The 21,880-nt window shown below is 38.5% G+C and overlaps 1 protein-coding gene across 12 annotated transcripts in view; it reads right to left on the bottom strand.

Moving 5' to 3' along the window:
- The window catches only part of PCM1 (pericentriolar material 1), a 60,273-nt gene that overhangs the window by 24,862 nt on the left and 13,531 nt on the right, over positions 1-21,880 (bottom strand). For all 12 annotated transcript variants that reach the window (XM_081960252.1, XM_081960254.1, XM_081960248.1 and 9 more), the window contains 14 exons: positions 21,640-21,817; positions 20,869-20,978; positions 19,370-19,589; positions 18,540-18,738; positions 16,840-17,016; positions 15,487-15,641; positions 14,497-14,720; positions 12,880-13,028; positions 12,322-12,451; positions 11,838-11,951; positions 10,920-11,110; positions 8,764-8,958; positions 6,528-6,750; positions 995-1,140 (listed from right to left, as the gene is read on the bottom strand). In XM_081960252.1, the coding sequence (XP_081816378.1) occupies positions 995-1,140; positions 6,528-6,750; positions 8,764-8,958; positions 10,920-11,110; positions 11,838-11,951; positions 12,322-12,451; positions 12,880-13,028; positions 14,497-14,720; positions 15,487-15,641; positions 16,840-17,016; positions 18,540-18,738; positions 19,370-19,589; positions 20,869-20,978; positions 21,640-21,817 (2,411 nt within the window). The remainder of the gene's footprint in view (positions 1-994; positions 1,141-6,527; positions 6,751-8,763; positions 8,959-10,919; positions 11,111-11,837; positions 11,952-12,321; positions 12,452-12,879; positions 13,029-14,496; positions 14,721-15,486; positions 15,642-16,839; positions 17,017-18,539; positions 18,739-19,369; positions 19,590-20,868; positions 20,979-21,639; positions 21,818-21,880) is intronic.

Below are 21,880 nucleotides of genomic sequence, written 5' to 3'. Positions count from 1 at the left end.
ATAATTGTGAGGTCACCCTTGTATCTCTTTTTATATATGGGAACTATAATTCTCACTGACTGAGATGGAAGAATAGACCTGCTAAAAATGGGCCCACCAATTAATATGTGTCTTGAAAATTTCTGGAAGTAGAAAATCTTCTCCAAGCACCTTATTAGATTTCAGAGATTGAACAATGAATTTGATTTTTGATACTGACATTTGAGGCCAGGGAGGAAGTTTACAAAGGCTTTAGTATCAGTAATTTGCTTAACTGGAAAGCCTTGGTTAGAATTAGTAAACATAAAAACTCCAAAACTGAACCTGTACAGGAATATAGAATTGAACTTTATGTTCCTTCAATAAACTGATACAATATACCAGAATAAAACCGAATTTTTCCCTTTTGCTAAAAACTCCAGATCTGACATATTTTAGTAGTTCAAGAAACTATTTTTAGAGGTTATCAGCTTCTTTTAATCATGCCTAATTTTTAACATTTTATTAGTTTTTTATGGCAGGGCATCCCTGGGCTGGGGCATTGCTGTCTTCAGTAACTTACTGGTAACATAAATAGAACCAACCCAATTTGAACTTGTTTCCTATTAGTTTCTAGTAGGAAGTTCATCTGTTAAAAATGTCCAAGATAAAGATCGTCATATTGGATCAGGATTTATCTGGACCTTGGATACAGGAGGAAACAGTTTCTCAAAGTCAAGGCTGTTCTGAATTCAAAAAGGTGGACATTCCCTTAGTATCCAGCTTGGCCCAATTGAGTTTTCTATTCTAACACATTTCAAAATAAGTTACTACTTTTACTATTGCTAGAATGCATCTCAATAAAGTATATTTTTGCACTGTTCCCAAAATATTGTACTTTCTTTTTCTGTAGCTTTCACATACAGAAATGTAACGTGACAAGAATTCTTTTAGGTTCCTCAAAAATAACTAAATGCACATAATTATGTTTTGTTAGCTGATATTTCTGAAAAGAGTGTAAGATTAAAGTGGATACCTTTGAACATTATTTTGTTGCCAGGTCAGCTGTGCATAGCACTGATTTAATTGATGCATTATAAGGTGTACTTGTGGTGAAGCAACATTACCAGGCATCACACTATATGGGCCAGTAAGCAAGGTTTGCAGTAAACAAGAGAGCATCTGCAAAGAAAAATAATGTTAAGTATTTTTAAAGACTTGTAAAAAGAATGCAGTAGGTCAGATATATATTGGCCACTATCATAATTATTTTTCCAGAAGCTGCATCTTAATTCAAAAGTTCTCCAAGACAACATGAAGTCTGAAATCTCTCAGCTTATCCTACTGCTCGGAGTTTCCCAATGTCTGAATTTATTTTCAGTTCATTAAATCGACCGTTGACTTACCTGAATGGTCCTTCTATGTGCGCTGCCAGGGGAATCCAAGCATGCGTTAAGTTTGTCCACTAGCCTAGAGACTGAGTTACGTAATTGTTGACCACGTCTCCTCTGACTGGAGTAATTCAGTTTTGTATGAAGGCTCAGGCGATCCAAGAGATGGCAACAAATGTCATGAAATGCAATAGTTAATGAGGTAAGTAAACCATACAAATGGAAATGTATGCAAAAGGTCAAATGCCCGGACCAGCCAAAGCCGAGGGCGGGTTTGGATTCCACTCGCAGCACACATAGAAGGACCGTTCAGGTAAGTCAACTGTCATTCTCCTGTACGCTGCTTGGGGAATCCAAGCATGGGACATGCCAAAGCAATGAAGTCGAGGGAGGGAGCTAAGCTGGTCAGGGGCCCTAGATGGTGAAAGAACCCTCTGCAAGACTCGATGCCCAAAGGAAGCCTCTGCCGAGGCATACATGCCAACTTTATAATGTCTGATAAAGGGTGACGGTGATGACCAGGTCACCGCCCTGCAGATGTCTTCCACCGAGGCCTGTGTCACCCAGGTCACGAAATGGCCGCCGCGCCTGAGGCTGTTCCTGGTTCTGTTGCCAGCTCCTATCTCTGATCCCGGAACGGTCCTGGGCCCTATCCTGAGGTTGTGTATAGGGCCTGTTGTACTGGGAGTTATATGGGGCGGTAACAATAATAATAATAATAAATTTGAATTTATTAGCCGCTCCCTTTCCAGACAGGACTCAGGGCGGCGTACAGTAGAGCATAAAAAACATAAAACATATGTACAGACACATAAACATACACATATACAAAGACATACATGCACGGAGGAGGTAACAAATTACATCACATTTAGACAATTAAAAATCACCATTAAAATATCCCATTTACAATAACACAATTTAAAAATTTAAAAATTTAAAACAACTGTCAGGAGGAATAAGGAAAAAATTTACGGTTGAGCCAGGCCAGATAATTGAAAGAGGTGGGTCTTCAGCTGTACACGGAAGGAGCGGAGATCGGAAATAATCCTGATGTCACGGGGGAGGTCATTCCACAGGGCTGGGCCCATCACAGAGAAGGCTCTGCTCCTGGGTGTCGCCCCCCGACACTGTTTAGCGGACGGCACCCGAAGAAGTCCTTCTCTGTGTGAGCGGATTGGTCGTAGGGATGTATGGGGCAGGATGCGATCCTGCATGTAACTAGGTCCTGTGCCATGAAGCGCTTTAAAGATCATAATCAAAACCTTGAAACGCACTCGGTAGACCACAGGAAGCCAGTGCAGCTCGCGCAGGAGGTGTTACAGGGGAGTATCTAGTCCTCCCCATAATCACCCGCGCGGCCGCGTTCTGGACCAACTGCAGTCTCAAGGGAAGCCCCATGTAGAGAGCATTGCAGTAGTCCAGGCGAGACGTCACTAGCGCATGGGTGACTGTGCGTAGGGCATCCCGGTCCAATAAGGGGCGCAATTGGCGCATCAGGCGAACCTGATGGAACGCCCCCCTTGCCATGGCTGTTACATGGTCATCCATGGACAGCCGGGCATCCAGGAGGATGCCCAAATTGCGCACCTGTTCCATGGGGGCCAGTTGCACGCCCCCAATGGCCAGAGATGGAAGCCACTGGTTGAACCGGGAGGCCGGAAGCCACAGCCACTCCGTCTTGGAAGGGTTGAGTTTTAGTCGGTTGCCATCCATCCAGACCCGTACGGCCTCCAAACACCGGGACATCATTTCAACGGCCTCATTGGGGTGGTTTGGGGTGGAAATGTATAGCTGAGTATCATCAGCATACAGATGATATCCCACCCCAAAACCACGGATGATCTCGCCCAGCGGTTTCATGTATGTGTTGAACAGGAGAGGCGAGAGCACCGACCCCTGTGGCACCCCACATGTGAGGGGGCTCCGGGTCGATCTCTGCTCCCCTGCCAACACACGTTGCGTCCGGCCAGAGAGGTAGGAGCCAAACCACGTAAAACGGTGCCCCTGACTCCCAACCCCTCTAGCCGGTGCAACAGGATACCATGGTCGATGGTATCGAACGCCGCCGAGAGATCTAATAGGACCAGGATAGAGGAACAACCCCTATCTCTGGCCCTCCAGAGATCATCAACCAACGCGACCAAGGCCGTCTCCGTGCTGTGCCCGGGTCGGAAGCCGGACTGGCGCGGGTCTAGATAATCATTCTCCTCCAGGTGACGTGGAAACTGTTGTGCCACCACACTCTCTACAACCTTCGCTAAAAAAGGAAGGTTGGAGACTGGACGATAATTGACTAGATCCGTTGGGTCCAGGGAAGGCTTCTTGAGCAGGGGCCTCACAACCGCCTCTTTCAAGGCGTCCGGCAGAAACCCCTCACCCAACGAAGCGTTCACTAGGCCCAGGAGCCAGTCGCGCGTAACCTCCCAGGATGCCAGTACAAGCCAGGAGGGACACGGGTCCAATAAACATGTGGTGGGTCGCAGACGTCCACGCAACCTGTCCAAATACAAGGTAGTGTACCCCAAGTCCCCAGCCCGAAATGGCTGCCTTCTATTGTAGGGCTGTTGTCTCCTGTCTGTACGCCTACTGGTTGATGAGAGGACTTTATGTTTATCCCTCGTCTCAATTAAGATAGGGTCTAACGCCGCATCAAACAGCGAACCACCTTTGAATGGGGTGGAGGCCAGGCACCATTTGGAATGTAGGTCTGCCTGCCAATGGCGGAACCAGAGAAGGTGACGGGAAGCAACATTGAACACTACCGCTCGAGACGTAAATTTGGCCACATTAAGGGTAGCATCAGAGGAAAATTCTAGCGCTGCCACCAGTTTGCTAACGTCTTGGTGGAGACTCATATCATCAGGAGCAAGCCTGGCCTGTAATTGCCTGAGCCACACTAGCGAAGTCCTGTTGAAGAACAAGGCTGCAGTGGCAGCCCACAATGCCCAGGCAGCAGCCTGGTGCATTTTGCAAATGACCAGCTCGGCCTTACGGTCCTCAGCTTTGAGGCCTTCTGAAATTTTGGATGGGATCAAGGCTGGAGAGGCCAAGGCCGCAACTGGGGGGTCCACCGTAGGGAATTGGAGAATCCCATCCAGTTCAGGGGTGGAGGTAGAGAGCTTCCTATCCCCATTGCTAGAGGGGAAACAGCAGTTGGTTGGGCCCATTGTTTTTGAATGTCTGAACAACAGCTTTGGAAAGGAAATGACATCCTGTTCCTGTACCTGCTCAGCAAACAAGCGCTCTGTGGGATCAAGACCACGGTACTGACCTGGGTGGAAGTGCCGCCCATATTGGTCATTGCTTTGGCCTTGCATAGAAGAGATTTAAATAAAGCAGGCCGGAACAAGCCAGAAAATGCCTGCTTGTCCTGCACTAGGCCCTAGTCATCAAAGAGTTCCAGGTCTGCCACCCCTTCCTCCTCACTAACACCGATCCTTCACTGTAGACTGAGGGAAGCGATGATGGAGGGTCAGCCTGGGAATTAAGGGTGTCCCTAGCTGAGGTTGCAACCCTAGGTCTTTGGGCCCTGCGATGCAACTGCATCCATGCCCTGTGCGATGGCTGCTGATATCATGTTTTGCAGTGCAGGGGGAAGGTTAAACTCAGAACCTTCCTCAAGTCTCAGCCTAGCAGCTGTGGGGGTAAACGTGGCTGTAGGCTCCAAACGTGTGGGCGCTGAAGCTGAGCTGGCCTCAGAAGGATCAGGGGGAGATTGAGGCCCCAATTCCTCTTCCTCAGTTGCCAGTTCTAGTGGGATAGAGAGGTCCGGAGACCAACCCTGTATTTCACTCAAATGAATGGGAGAACCGGTTGAGGGGCCTTCAGCTACTAAAGCTGGAGGTGACCTGTTGGTGGCCACGGGGTCTTTTGATTTACCCTTGTCCTTGGCGGCCTTAATCGGAGCCACAGATGAAGCGCGAGCCCTGTGACTAGCGGCCCTAGCTCTCCCCACCCTAGTACTGGCCCCAGCGGCCTCGGAGTGCAGCGGGGAAGAGGTAGAAGCCCCAGCGCTGCCTCCGCCATAATTACTAACAAGGAGTTGAAAGGCTCAGCTCACGACCCAAAATCAGAGGTGATTACCGGAAAGCCAAATTGGAATGATTCTGAATACTTGCAAAGTAACCACGTGCGCTGGAGCGATGAGATGGCGAACCGAACTCCTCAGCTCCCAGAACCTGCCGTTAGTGACGTAGGTGCCATTTGGGCGCGAAACGGTTAGCGTGCCCTTTCCGGCTGTCCCTCAGCGCTCAGAGAGGCGGCATCAAAAATGGCCACCGCAGCAGAAATGGCACGCAATTCAAATGTTGACAAAATGGCGACCGCTTGCTAAGCGCTGTACGAACCGCATCCAGCACGACCGAAGTCAATACGAAGGGAACAGCAGCACCACAATCATGAGGCGACGAGTCACGTTGGGCCGATCGCGACCTCTAAGCGGATCGTGGCCACTCAAACCGACGCGAGAGAGGCGAACGTACTCTCAGCACGGCACTCGTGGGGCAGAGAACGGTGAACCGACTCACATCTGCAGCAGCTAGCTGCTGCAATTCTTCCAATGCGCTGGTCCCCCCGGGCCGGAAGAGCCTTAAGGGGAATCGCCGAAACACCAATGGGAACAAATCTAGCCCAGCGTAATTACTGCTCGTCGAAACGAGCAAACAACACGGCTCACGCTTGCTTGAACCACAATTCAGTCCAAATGCATGAAATAAATCCAGATGAAATAAATCCAGAAAGAACAACTAATCAAATGAAGAATAATAAGGAAATAAGTAAGGAAAGGTGTAATTTGTCTAATGCCCTAGAAGAGAATTTTTTTCCGTCTCTTTAGGCTGGACTGAGTTAAAAAACTGAATTACCCCATTCAGAGGAAGCGTGGTCAACAATTACATAACTCAGTCTCTAGGCTAATGGACAAAGTTAACCCATGCTTGGATTCCCCAAGCAGCACACAGGAGAACTTAATAGATATTAGCTTCTAGTTAAAACTGAGCTAAAAAAATCCAAACAGTTCATAAAACATTAAAACTCTAACCATCTCAAAAATCTTTCTGCATAATTTTCAGAAAGTTTTTTAAATGGATAAAATAAGCCAAATTCACAATCTGAAAAAAAGAAATCACCCATACTGAAGAAAGCTCTCTTAAAAGTATTTTTTTTAAAATAATATACCTGTTGGTCCTGCATTAAAGTCTGACAAACACTGACACTGAATTCAAGATGCTTCTTTAATTGGTTAATTTGCTCTTGCCATTGTTCTTTCTCCTCCACATAAGAAAGTTCAGACATCCAGCGATGATTTTCTTGCCTTCGCATGCTGATGTTCTGTTGCTGCCTTGCTTTATCTAGAGGTCGGTAGTTTCCATCTGCTGAAAGAGGACGAGGATTCTTCCAGCTAAGAGCAATGTTACAAAAAGGCATTATTATTCTAGAAAATCATCTCCTGATACAATCACTTCATCAAATAAAAATGCAAGAGATTTAAAAATCCATTTGGAGAAAAACATATTTCCTCTTTCATACCATTTTAGAAATACGGAATCTTCATCACATGTGTATAACCAATCCTCCCTTTCTTTCCTAAGGAAGGAATTGCTTATCTCTCGATATATGTTGGTAAATATCTTATTTTCCGTGCAAACTGAACTGAAACATCCAAAAGTACATTTAATTTATTCTTAGAAGTTACTGAGTTTTAATTAGCTGAAAAATTGAATTGCTGAATGATAAACTGATAAAGGAAATACTGAGAGGTCCTTGGTGCATTGAGTTTGGTTGTTTTCCTGCAGATGTTTCATTACCAAACTAGGTAACATCACCAGTGCTAGTAGGAAGCGATGTTTGCTTTCAGTTTATATTCTAGGACAGGGGTTTCAAATTCGATTTCACTGAGGGTTGCATCATGGTTGTATTTGACCTGGGGGGCCGGGGTGGGTATGGCCAGTTCAATGTCATTCATGTCAGGGCACCTATGGTAGCCTGAGCGCACTGCCAAGAAAAACAGGCTCCAAAGCTCCATTTTCGGCTGAGACAGCTTCCTGCAACCCTCTGCCAGTGAAAACAGAGCTCAGGAGGCAGCCGACTGCACCTGCAAGCTCAATTTTTGCTGATAGAGGCACTGCGGGCCCATCCTTTGCTATTTCCAGGGCAGGCCAATGGGCCAGAACTATGCAACCTGCTGGTCGCATCCGGCCCCTGGGCCTTGAGTTTGACAACCCTGTTCTAGTAGCTGGTCCTGTCAATGTTCATGGAAGTGACTTTGGTGGGTCTCTGATTGAACTATTTACTGCTAGCAGGTCCTTGATTGGGATATTGTTTGCTTCTTGATTATCGGTCTAATGTTAATCTTGGTGGCAATCTCTGGCCATCTAGAAGTTGATTTCTTCTTTCTCAAGGATTGCCTATTTCATTGCGAACTCTGTTGATGGATTACTAGGATTCTATTGAAATTGGAGATGCTACCAATAGTGTGTAATTCAAGGTTCATATCTGCTGATTTTCTTGGATATGTTATTTGCCGCTTGGTTATTTCCAATGCTTTTCTGATCTTCCTTGTCTGTAGTGATATTTATTGAAAAAGGTTTAATTTGGTCTTCTAGTTCTTCTGCTTTTCTTTCAACTGTTCTAGCTTGATTGTATCCAACCATAGAATGCTAATCTTATTTTTCAACCTGATCATTTTGATGAACTAAGTTTTTTTCTTGATTTTGTTGATTATACATCCAAAATCTTTGTTACTATTATCTATACTTTACTGTACTCTACTCTACACCGCATAGTATACACTGTACATTACATTATTCCTTGTGTCCAATCACATTTGGCCAATAAAGAATATTCCTATTACATTACATTAATCTGGTATAGGTTTTTGTAAATTATCTGTCATCATATTATTTATGGGAGAGACACTCTTCATCTGGTTCCTTTGATGAGACCCATTAAGCATGATTGAACTCTGGCATAACTCTGATCTTGAATAATACATGCAAGTTTTATTATTACTACATCTTACCTTTATTTTTAGTCAATTCCAGGCAGCTGGAATGGGACAACTTGCCACAGCCAACTCTCCATAGCCAACTTGCTACAGTACAACTCACCAAGGGAAAACTCATTTCAGGACATTTCATCAATTCAATTTAGTTATTTAAAATGATTTTTAAAATATTTTAATTGTTTTCATTCGCATTTCATTTTGTCCCTCCTTTGGCATCCTTTGTTTAATGATTCTATCCCATTATTTCTTCGGTATTAGTGTAGCTCTTGTCGCACAGCGAATTGTCCCACATCAAATTGGCCATGGCAAGTTGTCCCATGGTGAATTGACCCCCGCAAGTTGTTGTAGACCCCCAGGGCACAACAACCTGTGAAGTGGATTGTACTGAGGAACAGACATTCAACTAACCTCTCCTTATGTTCTTTTGCACAATATGAGATCTGATCTACATTATTGGGACACATGGGAATTTCATTGGAACTACAGTCTTGTTCTTCCTCTTCCTCTTCTGCTTGAGCCAGCCCATCAGAAAGGTATACTTCTTCATCACCTTCATCTTCATCAAGTGCACATTGTGTAGATCCTCCCCATGTTGCCATTGTCCTAGCATTAGGAATTTTAAAGTTAGGCTAAGTATAATAAAAGTGAAAATAAGCCATACAGAGCTAAAACATGACATCATATCAAAATCAATATATAATATTTCCCATATTCAGAGTACACTGTTTTAACTTCATTTTTTAAGTATTCTGCGAATCCCAAATGATATCTAAAGGATAAATATGCTTTTTATTGATATAGTCCTTTTGGTGGATTTATCTTCTGTTAATACAGAGAACTACAAAATTACTTTACTTTATTTGCACTTATATACCGCCCCCTCTCCCAGAAGGGACTCGGGGCGGTGTACAGTCAATACATAGGAAATACAGAACATAAATAATTAAATAATTAAATAGTTATGGAGGAGGTTAAAAGAAAGACTGTACATCTAAGTAAAGTATCTAAAATATAATTATTAAAAACCCCTAAAAAATACCCCATAAGTTAAATTTAAAAAATGGTTCCCCTAAAATACCAGTGCCAGGAGGTAAAAGTTATGAATGTGCCAGGCCAGCTAATCGGAACAGGTGAGTCTTCAGTTTTTGTCGGAAGGAGCGGAAGTCGGTGGTGGTTCTAATGTCGGGGGGGAGGTCATTCCAGAGGGTTGGGCCCATCACAGAGAAGGCCCTACTCCTAGGCGTCGCCCGTTGGCATTGCCTGGTGGACGGCACCAGGAGAAGCCCCTCCCTGTGAGAGCGGATTGGTCGCAGGGATGTGTATGGCAGGATGCGATCCCGCAGGTAGCTAGGTCCTGTGCCATGGAGCGCTTTGAAGATGGTAATCAAAACCTTGAAACGCACCCGAAAAACCACAGGCAGCCAGTGCAGCTCGCACAGGAGAGGTGTTACGTGGGAGTACCTAGTACTCCCGACAGCCCGCGCGGCTGCGTTCTGGACTAGCTGTAGTCTTCGGGCGCGTCCCAAGGGAAGCCCCATGTAGAGAGCGTTGCAGTAGTCCAGGCGAGACGTCACCAGCGCGTGAGTGACAGTGCGTAGGGCATCCCGGTCCAGTAGGGGGCGCAATTGGCACACCAGGTGAACCTGGTGGAACGCTCCCCTTGCCATGGCTGCCACATGGTCATCCATTGACAGCCGGGCATCTAGGAGGACGCCCAAATTGCGCGCCCGGTCCACAGGAGGCAATTGTTCGCCCCTATGGCCAGTGATGGAATCAACTGGCTGAACCGAGGTGCCGGTAACCATAGCCACTCAGTCTTGGAGGGGTTGAGTTTGAGTCTGTTGTCCCCCATCCAGACCCCGACGGCTTCCAAACACCGGGACATCACTTCGACAGCCTCGTTGGGGTGGTTTGGGGTTGAAATGTACAAAACTCAGTTAAGCTCTGCCTTAACTGTGCAGAGTATGAAGGGATGGAAAATGCTCTTTGACTTTCAAAATTCTGTTATATATTCTTGTGGCATGTGTTTCATGACCTGGCTTACTTTAAAGGGCTAAATAGTACCTATAAAAGAACAAGGTTTTTTTCATTAAAAAAGTGAATTATAACATAACTGTTGCAGCTCATATGTTTATACTGAGCTGTAAACCTGACTACCTAAACAGCATTCTGGCCAATCATAATAATAATTAAAACATGATTGAGAAGATGAAAGTTTGGAGACATTTGAATCCTAGAAACTTTCACGAAAAGACAAAGACAGAGTCACCTTGTAGGGAATATGGGCAGCATAAAAATAAGTAAATACAAATAAACATTTTTATATAATTGCTATTGTAACTACCTACTAGGCAACCATTTTAACTACAGGGCTCATGAAACAGAGCACAAAGAGAAAGCAACAATATCCCACGCTTGTCAGCAATTAGGATAAATTGTATAGGAAAGGATCTCCTTCTCAGTTAATGCTCTAATTATAGCTATTTAAACAGATCATAACCCTTATGGAGGAAAATACTCTTTACAGTAAATTTTTACACTAGATGAATAGAATTTAATCTTACTTTTCTGTTCTGCTTTGCTGGGGAGTACACTGAGTTTCTGATCCATTACTTTTAACAGATCCAGGTTCAGCAGGTGAAGCATCTGCTAAATTTTGTCTTCTCTGATGCTCAGCCATTAAGGCTTCTAGTTGTTTTCTTCTTTGTCGCAATTCTTCTCTTAAAATCTCATGTTTATGCACTTGAGACCAGGTCTGTTTAAAAATTAATATTTACAGAACACTCATGAGGTTTAAGTCAAAGTATCTTAATACAAAATTATAGACAAGGATAATTATTTTTGTTAGACACACTAAAATTATGCATGTTACAATACAATACAATAGTAGAGTTGGAAGGGACCTTGGAGGTCTTCTAGTCCAATCCCCTGCCTAGGCAGGAAACCCTATACTGTTTCAGACAGATGGCTATCCAACATCTTCTTAAAGACTTCCAGTGTTGGGGCAGTGTTGTTAGATTGCCTTGAGTTAAAGTAGTATAGAGAAAATCAGGCAACTCTAACAGTAATGACATTAAGGGAAAAAAAGAACACAAAAAAGAAAGAAATCTTTTTTTAAGCAATTAAAAAAAAGAACACAAGAAAGGGGGGGAAACGTTCTTTTTTCAAGCCCTAATGTATGCCTGAATTGACAGAAAATAGGAATAAATATTCAGTCACTCAATGATATAATCAAAGTGGAAACAAGTTAGAAAATACAAAACGTTGTTTGTCATTTCTCCTTTAGTTACTTGCTTTCATAATGTTTATTATCAAACATCAATCTTTAGGACAGTCTGTGTATTTCATTTTGCTGTTTTGTTTTTTGAAAGTCCACTAAGAGGAGACAAAGAAAACAAGTTCCCTTTTCAGTTACAATGCTGCTATATCAGTTTCTCCAAGAGAAAAGTATAATAGCATTATTAAAGAAGTACATACAGTACCTCACTATCTACCGCCAATTCTTCTGGTTGAATCGGAGACTTGCTCACTGTGCAGATTTCATTAGCAGCTGCTGTGGAAGTATTCCCTGCACAATTATCCAGGCTAGATGTCAGCTAAAAAAGAAATAAATATTAAAATTACAATCTGAATACTCTAAAAAAACTTAAAACAGAGAGAATGATATACCTTTTTTAAAAAAAAGATTTTTTTTAATTAACTCAATTGATTTTAGTAGACTGAAGAATACTTGACTAGTTTCTGGCTATTGCACCTAACTCTTTAGGGATATCTCTTTTAAGCATCTAATATATCTTTCTTCAATTTATTCAAACATTTCTAAACAGTTTTTTGCAATCAGGACCAAAATACCTTCCTCCCCTTTTTTTAAAAACAAACTACTTGCTAGTGAGTCATAAATAATATTGACTGTGAGACTCTGTCCTTCCGCCCCTTATGTTAGAAATCCAAAGGAATTGTACATACTTGAAGATCTGGGCAAGCCTTCTGTAGGACCTGAATTTTTTCTTGAATATTTATAAGTTTCTTTCTTTCTTCTTGAAGATGTTTAAGTTCTCTCTTTTGTTGCTGAAGTTTAGCTTCATAAAATTTCTCTCTAAAAATAATAATTTTTGTGTTATTATTTTCTGGCTGAAAAAATTAATAATAAAATAGTATCCTAGTAACTTAATAAGCGATTTCTCATCTTTCTCTTATTTCAAATTAATTCATAGGAACACATCTACATAATTGGATGTCCAATGTGAGCCTGATATATTCATTTTAACATTGAGAATTAGTGAACCTCTATGTTGGACTGTACCTTCCTAGAAAATCATGAAGAGATTGGCCAAGTCGTCCTAAACTTTGTACACTTTCCATTATGAAGATAAAGATGAAGATCTTTATAGTTTCCAGCATGAAATCAAAGACTCATACTTTATGTGAGTTTCAATTCTGGCTCTTCAAATGTACGTCTTCCTCAAATGCACTAATGAATCTGCAGCTTAATTTTATAACATTCCTTAATGAAAAAGACCATACCTCGCTTTTTCATTCAGTCCAACACTTTTCTGTGATTTGTTTGCACTGTTTCGAATGTTGTTTGGTTGTTGCTGTCCTTTTTCTTCCTCAGCCAGAAAAAATTGTTCCACATTACTCTGTCCTGCTGCCTCTGGCTCCATTTCGTCATCCTAAAAGCAATAGCAATATCTTCAGCACTGGTTTCCTTAAAGTTCCACTATTTCCATTTTCAATATTTTATGTCATTTGAATGAGTTCTCAGTCTTCAGCAATATTTGAATTCAAATGGTATGTCTTGTCTTCCTTTGTTGACTAGTGTACAATATGCCAACACAGGAAGGATATGTAAGAAATATTTATGGAAGAAAGTCTAAAATTATTTAATGGAAACCATGAATTTCAATTACTTAAGATCCATAGAAAATGATTAATTACAGCCCAACCCCCTAATGTAATCCAGTGTTAATTTTGATTGTGAACTATTACTATTTTCTAGAATCATATCGCACACTAAGGTTATGTAACATTCTGAGGGTGGGTGGGAAGCTATTGTTTGAAGAAAAGAGGGAAAATGACTTTTAGAATAAAAAAAATACTTGAATAAGTTATGCTGAATATAAATGATAACCATCAACAAAATTAGAAATGAAATTTATTAACCACTACATAAAAGAATGCTTATAATTCAGGACCGTTAAAACTTTTACCTCCAATAACAGAATAAACGATGACTTTTTGACTTGGCTAAGATGTGCAGAACTATCACACAATGCAACTCTTCTAGCAATATACTTCTTCCAATGTACAAACAGAAAACAAAATTCTTAACACACCAATTACCAACATATGTGGAATTTAGTACATAATAAAGTGTTTCACTTTCATGGAGGAAAATAGATATACATATTTCTAGCAATTCAGAGCGACTGAGTTTAGTTTTGATGATGCCAGTCATAATTAGTGTCATATTAAATTTATTTTAAAAAGGATGAGGAATTTAGGAAAAAGTATTGAAGGTAGTTGTAAATAAATATCCAAATTACAAACAACCATAATGAACAGAGGGCAAGAATTCCAGGCATATAATGATAATATGCGTACCTCCTATACATCTGCATATACAATAGCAGAGTTGGAAGGGACCTTGGAGGTCTTCTAGTCCAACCCCTGCCTAGGCAGGAAACCCTATACCATTTCAGACAAATGGCTATCCAACATCTTCTTAAAGACTTCCAGTGCTAGGGCATTCACAACTTCTGGAGGCAAGCTGTTCCATATATTCAATAATACATTTGGATATTGAGTTGTCAATTTAAATGCCAATAGACTCAATGAAAATACAACAAATACAAACAAATTGAATTCTTCAATTTGGTAAAACTATCATTTAAATGTCATGTATTTCTGTCACTAATGAGTAGTATATTATATTAGAATGCTATATGAAAGTGAAAATATAACTATAATTTAATTTAATTTTTAACAAACCTTTAACATCATTCCTTTCCAGTATTTCACCACTTAAAAACTTCTAAAACTGAAGTGATTACTGAAAAAACCAGACCACAAAGCACTCTTAAAAATTATCCTATTTTATTATGCTACCATAAAAAAAAAAATTAAATTAGGAAAATGTACCTGGACCATAGCCACAAGATTTTGGAGCTGTTTCAGTTTTTGCTTTGCTGCTATAAGTCTGTTAATCTTTTGCTCAAACTCAGCATCTATAGCACCCTCATCAGCTATGCTACTTCTTCGACTAGATAATGACGTTTTGCTGACTCTATCAGCTTCAGCATCAATATCCTCATCATCATCATGTGGGACAATCACATCATCTTCTTTCCTATTATAGTGACAATCTGAAAGGGACAATAAACTAAATAAAGGAATGAAGACTTACAGCATTTAATAAGCTATTTAAAAGTAATTAGCTAAATCCAAAACTAGTGCATTTTTAACATTCAGTTATAATACAAATGTTTACAAAATGACAGATAATAAGTGCCATCTTAGAGCAGGTATATAATCCTAGGGAAGCTGTTGTAGTCCCTTGATCATTTTAGATCCTGTCCTCTGAAATTTCCCTAGCTTTGTAATATCTTCTGCAAAGTACAGCAGCCATAACTATACACAATATTCAAGATACGGTCCAACCATTGATTTTTTTTATAAGGGCATTATTATATTAGCATCTCTATGTTCCATAACATTTATTATTACTAATAAGAAATTGGCCTTTACAGCAGATGCATACTACATCAACACCTGCATTGAGCTGCCCACCTTTAGTCCAAGACCATTCACTGCTAGCACTGGTCTCATTTGTTTCAACAAGTAGTTACAACTTTTAACGCTATTGTATACAATCTTACCATATAACACTTGAATGACTGCTAAAAAACTAAAATGTTACAGATATTTATGTTGCAGTAAAAGTTCATGCCAATATATTACAGAATATATATATATATATATATATATATATATATATATATATATATATATATATATATATATATATATATATATATATATATATATATATATATATATATATATATATATATATATATATATATATATACATACATACATACACACACACAATTAGATATGGAAGCATACCTAAAGTTGAAGGCATATTTGGTATCCTTACATTAGCAGATTGATTATTTATTTCACGGGATGTATTAAGATATCTTCCATTTCGGTTATTAGTTCCACACTGCAAATTGCTATTATAGTTAATTTCACCCCAGTTACTGATTCCTTGGGGATTCCTGCTTTGGAAAAAAAAACAAGTAGATCGGTATCCTTAATTTTTCAAATTATACACTACCACAAAATAACAATTTCATATAAATATATACTAAAATATTTACTTACTCAAAAAAAATCCCTTCCCCCCTATAAACTACCTTAATGGACCTTATCAGAACAACAACCAATCTTATACAAAGCACTCTATGTTGTGGGCCAATGTCAAGTTTAAAGAATATTATTTTCATATTGACATGTTATACAAAATAACCTTCAAATTGTCATGTTTGTTTCATGCTTTTAACTTAAGTAAATAAGTCTTGAAATACAACCATATAATTGTTCCCTTAGGAGAGAAATTAGTTTGAATTCAGACAGAGGTGACTTTAGGTTCAAATCAAAAGATTTAAAATTTAGTAAATAATTTAAATAGGATTTAACTTGATCAGCTTTAACTATGCTTAATCCTGAAGATCTAGCCTCAATGATTAAACCAGAAAATACAAGAAAATAAATATTCTAATCTTGAAATCTCAAACGGAAATATTTATTCAAATATCTAAATGTAACCCAGTTTTGTCTTGTTTTTTGTTTGTTAGCTGCCCATATGGCCAATACATATTTCCCTTCAATAAAAAATTCACATAAATCCTTGAAGGGAATCCTTATGATAACATCAAATAATAACGCAAGAGATACAATTATAAAAGGAACAGATGCATCTTGATTCATAAATGCCCAAGGACATGAAAGTAAAACTTAGCACATCTAAGGAAGGTCCTAAATTCTAAAAAGCCATCTACAAGTAGGGTAGTAAAAGTAAACAAAATTCATGAAATGTGTACAAACATACAAATGAAAGGTGTGAATCAGTTTTAGTTAGTCAAGCAGTAGATTATGATGCTAAATTACAATTAGTATCTACGTACACTATTAGCATAACAAGTAAAATAAAAAATATTGTGGGCAATAGTTTTTCTCAAACCCTGAAAAAAAATGACAAGACAATCAGGAAAGTTTACAATTGCCCCAATGGAGCAGATCATCACACTGTCTGTGCATTATTGCACACACAAAAAGGGTAAAATAGATATTCACTTTAATTTCACTATTATAAGCATATTACACATTCAAGACTGGACAAGAACAAATGCTGTTAACACAACTATATTTTGATTACACATTACTTATTTATTGACTTATATGCAAATAACCAACCTAATATTTGTAACAGGTTGTGGATTCTCATGTTCAGATTCACAGTCTGACTCTCCAGTCTCTTCTTCCTCCTTAGTATTTTCATTTACAGCATCTGTCATCATATCAGAAGTTTGCTCATAATAGTGGACTAGTTCACGCAATTCATTTAATCTCTTGCGAACTTCATTCAGCTTCCTAGAATGAAAAAAATCAGTTTACTTGTAGATATGAAACAGTGGGGGTGAACTCTTTAATAACTTTGCTTTCTTTATATAAATGATTTTGGCTAATGTATGCATATTATGTGAATAATTTTGTAAATTATTTTAGAAAGCAGATTATTAGACAAAGACCACAACTTCATGATATCTTGTTCTCTGTTAATCAATTTTATGATAAAGTACTAGAAAAGCCTTTGTGCCAAACATTTGTGTAATTCCTTTCAATTCTTTAATACTTAAGATTCAATTAGTGTCCAATCTATTTCATGCTGCATTGTGAATAACCGAAAAGTTAAGTTATTTCTGTATTCACAATGGAATTAGGTCGTGTTATCCAACAGACTTCTTTATTTCTCTTGTTGTGTGCCCTGTAAATGCAGGCAGAGTGGGTCCATGTCCCTTCAATTAAATGTTGCCATAGCATGCAACTTAGAAAACGTGATTTCTGTTGTAATGCAGCGCTTTTGGAATATCATCTCTCTCAGAGATACAGACTGTGTCCACTCTCCTGGGGTTCCAGAAACCTTTTAGAACCTGAGTATGGGATTAATGCAGTTGTTTTGTATTGTGGGGTCCCTGCTGTGCTTTTTTATTGTTTCTATTCTATTCGCTTCTTTCTATTTGTTTTCTATTCTAGTTGTTTTAGCTAGATTGTTTATGTAGATTTAAACTGCTTTAATTATTTTTTCTAGTTTCCTGGATTTGTAAACTGTCCAGTCTTCTGGAGTGGGTAGACATAAAAAATATAATAAATGTAATTAAATTAATAAGTATATTATTCTTTCTCATTCTTCATGTTCCTAGGATCATCTATTAACAGGGGTGTCAAATTCAAGGACCATGGGCTAGATCCATGGGGCGCTTAGATCTGGCCACCCTGGGAACAGCAAAGAACCAGCGGTGCAGTGGCAGAGGGTTGCAGGAAGCCGTCGCAGCTGGAAAGAGAGCTTGGGAGACAGTTTTCGCTGGCAGAGCGGTCGGACAACTATAGATGCCTCTCACATGAGTGATGGCAAGCTGGCCACCCCCAAAGTCAAACACAACCCTGATGCGGTCCTCAATGAAATAGAGTGTGACACCCCTGATCTATAAAGATTATCTTGGAACTAAGAACTAATTGTCATAACTCAACCTTTTCATCATACCTGTAATAACATTTTTATAAATTTGTATTCTATTGGTTTTATTGATTTCATTAAGAGTCCAAGTCATATGGTAGAATTAAGATTCTGAAATGGGTATAATATTGAATTACTAAATAACATCATGAATTTTATTTATGTATGCTGTTAATTACTTCCAATAAAAATACGTATATACCTGCTTCAAATACCCAAACAGAAGTTTATGCATATTTAATGTTCATAATCAAGCTATATGTTACAAAGAGTAGCTATGACTAGTGATTTTTATGACGCAAGTCTCATTACCAACTGCTTTTTTAAAACCAATAAACTACAGTACTTAATAAGTCAACATAATGTAATAATGGATTACTGAAGCTTTTCTGTTGGATTTAAGTTGTCTTCTTCACTGTCATTCTGTGAGGTCACAGAATCCAGATGATATGCAGCTGAGGATGCTAAGCTGTTTGGTTCTTCATTGACAGCTATTGTAGGGACTGCAGGTGCAGAAGCAATTGAAGCTGTGCTCCTTTGATCAATACTCCTTTGAGGAGATGCTGCAATTGGCAGAACTGTAATGTTAAAGAGAATTCAGTTTAATCCTGTTTTACGTTAAAAAAATGCATCTGTTGAGTATTTGAAGCAATGAATTTCTGATCAAAGATTAAGGCATGTGCTAAAGATTATTTAACAAAGGTGTTTTAACTCCTGTTAAATATATAGTCTTCTAAAACAATAAATCATTGCAATCATTAGTGGAAAGCACTCCCTTACTCCTGGAAATCTGGACTACACTGCATCACAAATCACTTATCTTAAAATCAGCATTTACTTATCTATTTCTCGCAAATATTCTCATAGCTTTCTTTAAAGATTTATTCTCTTTATTGTGGAGAGGCTGGAACTTGGAAATATGTAAAATAAATAAGCCCACATACTTATTTTCATAATGCTTGAGGATAGGAATCGCATCCAACATTTCTATTGTACTGTGTCCCTTCACAACTTGCTTATAATGAGAGGAAAAATAACTAAGAATTTCTGAGAAAGCAGTATTTAGAGAATGGTACCTAAAATATTAGCAATCTTATCTCAAAATGCAACAGAATTTACATGATTCCCATTTTCAATAATTAAATCACGGTATCCCAAAAAGTTAATCTCTAAAACTCTAATGTATACTTCAGGGTGCCATCTACTTACATGATGATGAGTTGTTAAGATTCTGGTCACGAAGTGTATGCAGTGCTCCTAGCATTTTATCCATCTTTTGCTTTTTATCCTGTAATGTTACCATCTTGCTAAATAGTTGTGGTTTTTTATCAGAAGGTTGCTCAGACATACAAGAATTCCTGCTCTGGGAAACTTCTCTGGCAAGAGAGAGACTCTCTGCTTGCCTTCTGTTATCAGGCACAGATTGAATCTAAAATCAAGCACATATATTTTATTTTAAGCACTGGAATGTTTAGCAGTGAAATATGTTAAAGTACACTTAATATTCACACTTCCCTGAGAATAAGCCTCAATTTGATGCAATTTACTTTTGAACAAATAGTTCTCTTTAAGTGTGGATTGTCAGGAGTTCCAAAAAACCTGAAATATATTGACAAATCATGTTTATAAGATAGAAGCAAAGGCTGGGTACTATCTGTTTCCATCACAATTGCAATTATTTCCCTCTCACTGCAAATACTTCTTTTTTTATCAATTGCAGTCAGCTAGATTTTTAAAATTCCAGCTAAAATCAGGCAAAAATCCCCTTCCATGTTGGGGTACAACTAGGAAAAAGTATATCTCGTTTTGTAAAACTGAAATATATATTTATCTTTCAACTTTTATATATTTCTATCCTCCAACTTTTTATTTTGCTCCCAAATTTAGAGTTTCAATGTTATGAAAAATACAGCTATGTCTTCCTGTCAGGCCTGCAGTCATATTCCTTTTAGGATCTTTGGCCTGCCACACTCTCTATTATTTTACTATGCTGTTTCATTAGAGGGGTAATTGGGAGGGGGAATAGTAAGGAGCAGAATGTATTGTTGTCAAAATAAAACATTCCTTTCTAGAAGCCAAAGGTCATCCTTTGTCTCTGCACTTATGCACCTGACCTGAAGTGGATGGGTGGAGATGCCAGTGTGGCAATGGAAGATTGGACCATGTGATGGAGTTGTGGGTGTGGGGGCAAGATCATGAACTTTCAACTGGGTGGAAAACCCATGAAGCTTTCAGATTCAGGTTTTCCACAGATGTGCCAACATGTCTCTCTTAATAAATTGGAACTTAGAGCAAATGCTTTGCCTTGGACTCTGATTTAATTTTGGATGATATTTGGAACGCTGACACTTCCTTTGTCAGAAAAATTTGAAAATATCCTTCTGCCATTGTTTGTATTGTATATGGAGAGTGATGGAAATGAAAGCTGCCTATAAAAACAATGGAGGAAACAAGTATTTAACTGAACTGAGACATAGCATGTCTCTCCTACAAGGAAGGGGAAAAAATGCAAGAATGAAACCTGAACATTATCAATGGACACAGAATGCTAACTGAATGAGGGAGGAAAATTAAAAGACATATGAAACCTTTAACAAAAGTTTTCACAATACATTTTATTGTGATGCTAAACATGTAAAGTTATATACTGCCAATTTTCATCAGCGAACTAGTCTTAAGATCATTTGTACACTCACACAAAAGTTTACCTGAGAATCATGAAGCTGGTTATGAAAACGCTGAATTAAATCATTTAATTCTTCATTCAGCTCAGATGTCAGACTCAGTCCAGAAACGCTACCTGTTGTTTCTGTTACAACTAAAAGGAGGAGGAAAAAGAGAACAGTCCTACTTAGATATCAAAGTAGAAGCTAATTAAAAATTAAGAAACAGAAATTCAATCACATTATCAAGAATATTTATATTATTTTTGATTGGAAATATTGAGTTGTTAATTACACACATATTTCTGATATAATTAGTAGCTTAAATTATAATACATAATATAGTATAATATATTCATTATCTTTTACTTTCTATATATTTCTTACTTTTCATATAATGCATACCCAACTAGACGTGTTATTTTAATATGCATATACTTCTAGCATTGAACTGAAAGCCAAGCTGAATGCAGTATCAGCATCTTTCATTTTTTTAAAAAAATGGAGGTATATTTTTTATCAATGCTGCTAAAAATTCATCTAAATTCTAATTTCAATTCTCAATGAACATATTTTTCAAATACCTGAGTAATGTGGCCCATAACATTTCTGTCTGTTTAGAAAGATTTTTAAATATATATATATATATATATATATATATATATATATATATATATATATGTATGTATGTATGTATGTATGTATGTATGTATGTGTGTGTGTATATATATATATATATATATATATATATATATATATATATATATATATATATATATATATATATATATATATATATATAAAAGTTTAACATACCAGAATCATCCATGACAGCAATAGCTTGTTCTGCTTTATGATGAAGAGCAAGCAAGGCAGCTTGCCTCCCCTTCAGAGCCTTTAATTGTTCCTGCTGTTGTAGCATCCTTTTCAGTAAGTCATGTTGCTTCTTTAAGTTTGCAAGTTCTTCTGTAGCTTCTTGCTGAGGATCTCTAGCCTGGAAAAATAATAATCATTTATTTGGGCCAGAAATAATTACATTACATTTTGCAATTACAAT

The sequence above is a fragment of the Natrix helvetica genome (assembly GCF_964273705.1).
Source record: "Natrix helvetica genome assembly, chromosome: 7".
Classification (NCBI taxonomy): Eukaryota; Metazoa; Chordata; class Lepidosauria; order Squamata; family Natricidae; genus Natrix; species Natrix helvetica.
The sequence above is the reverse complement of the archived record's forward strand: the minus strand, read 5'-3'. Positions and strand labels throughout refer to the sequence as shown.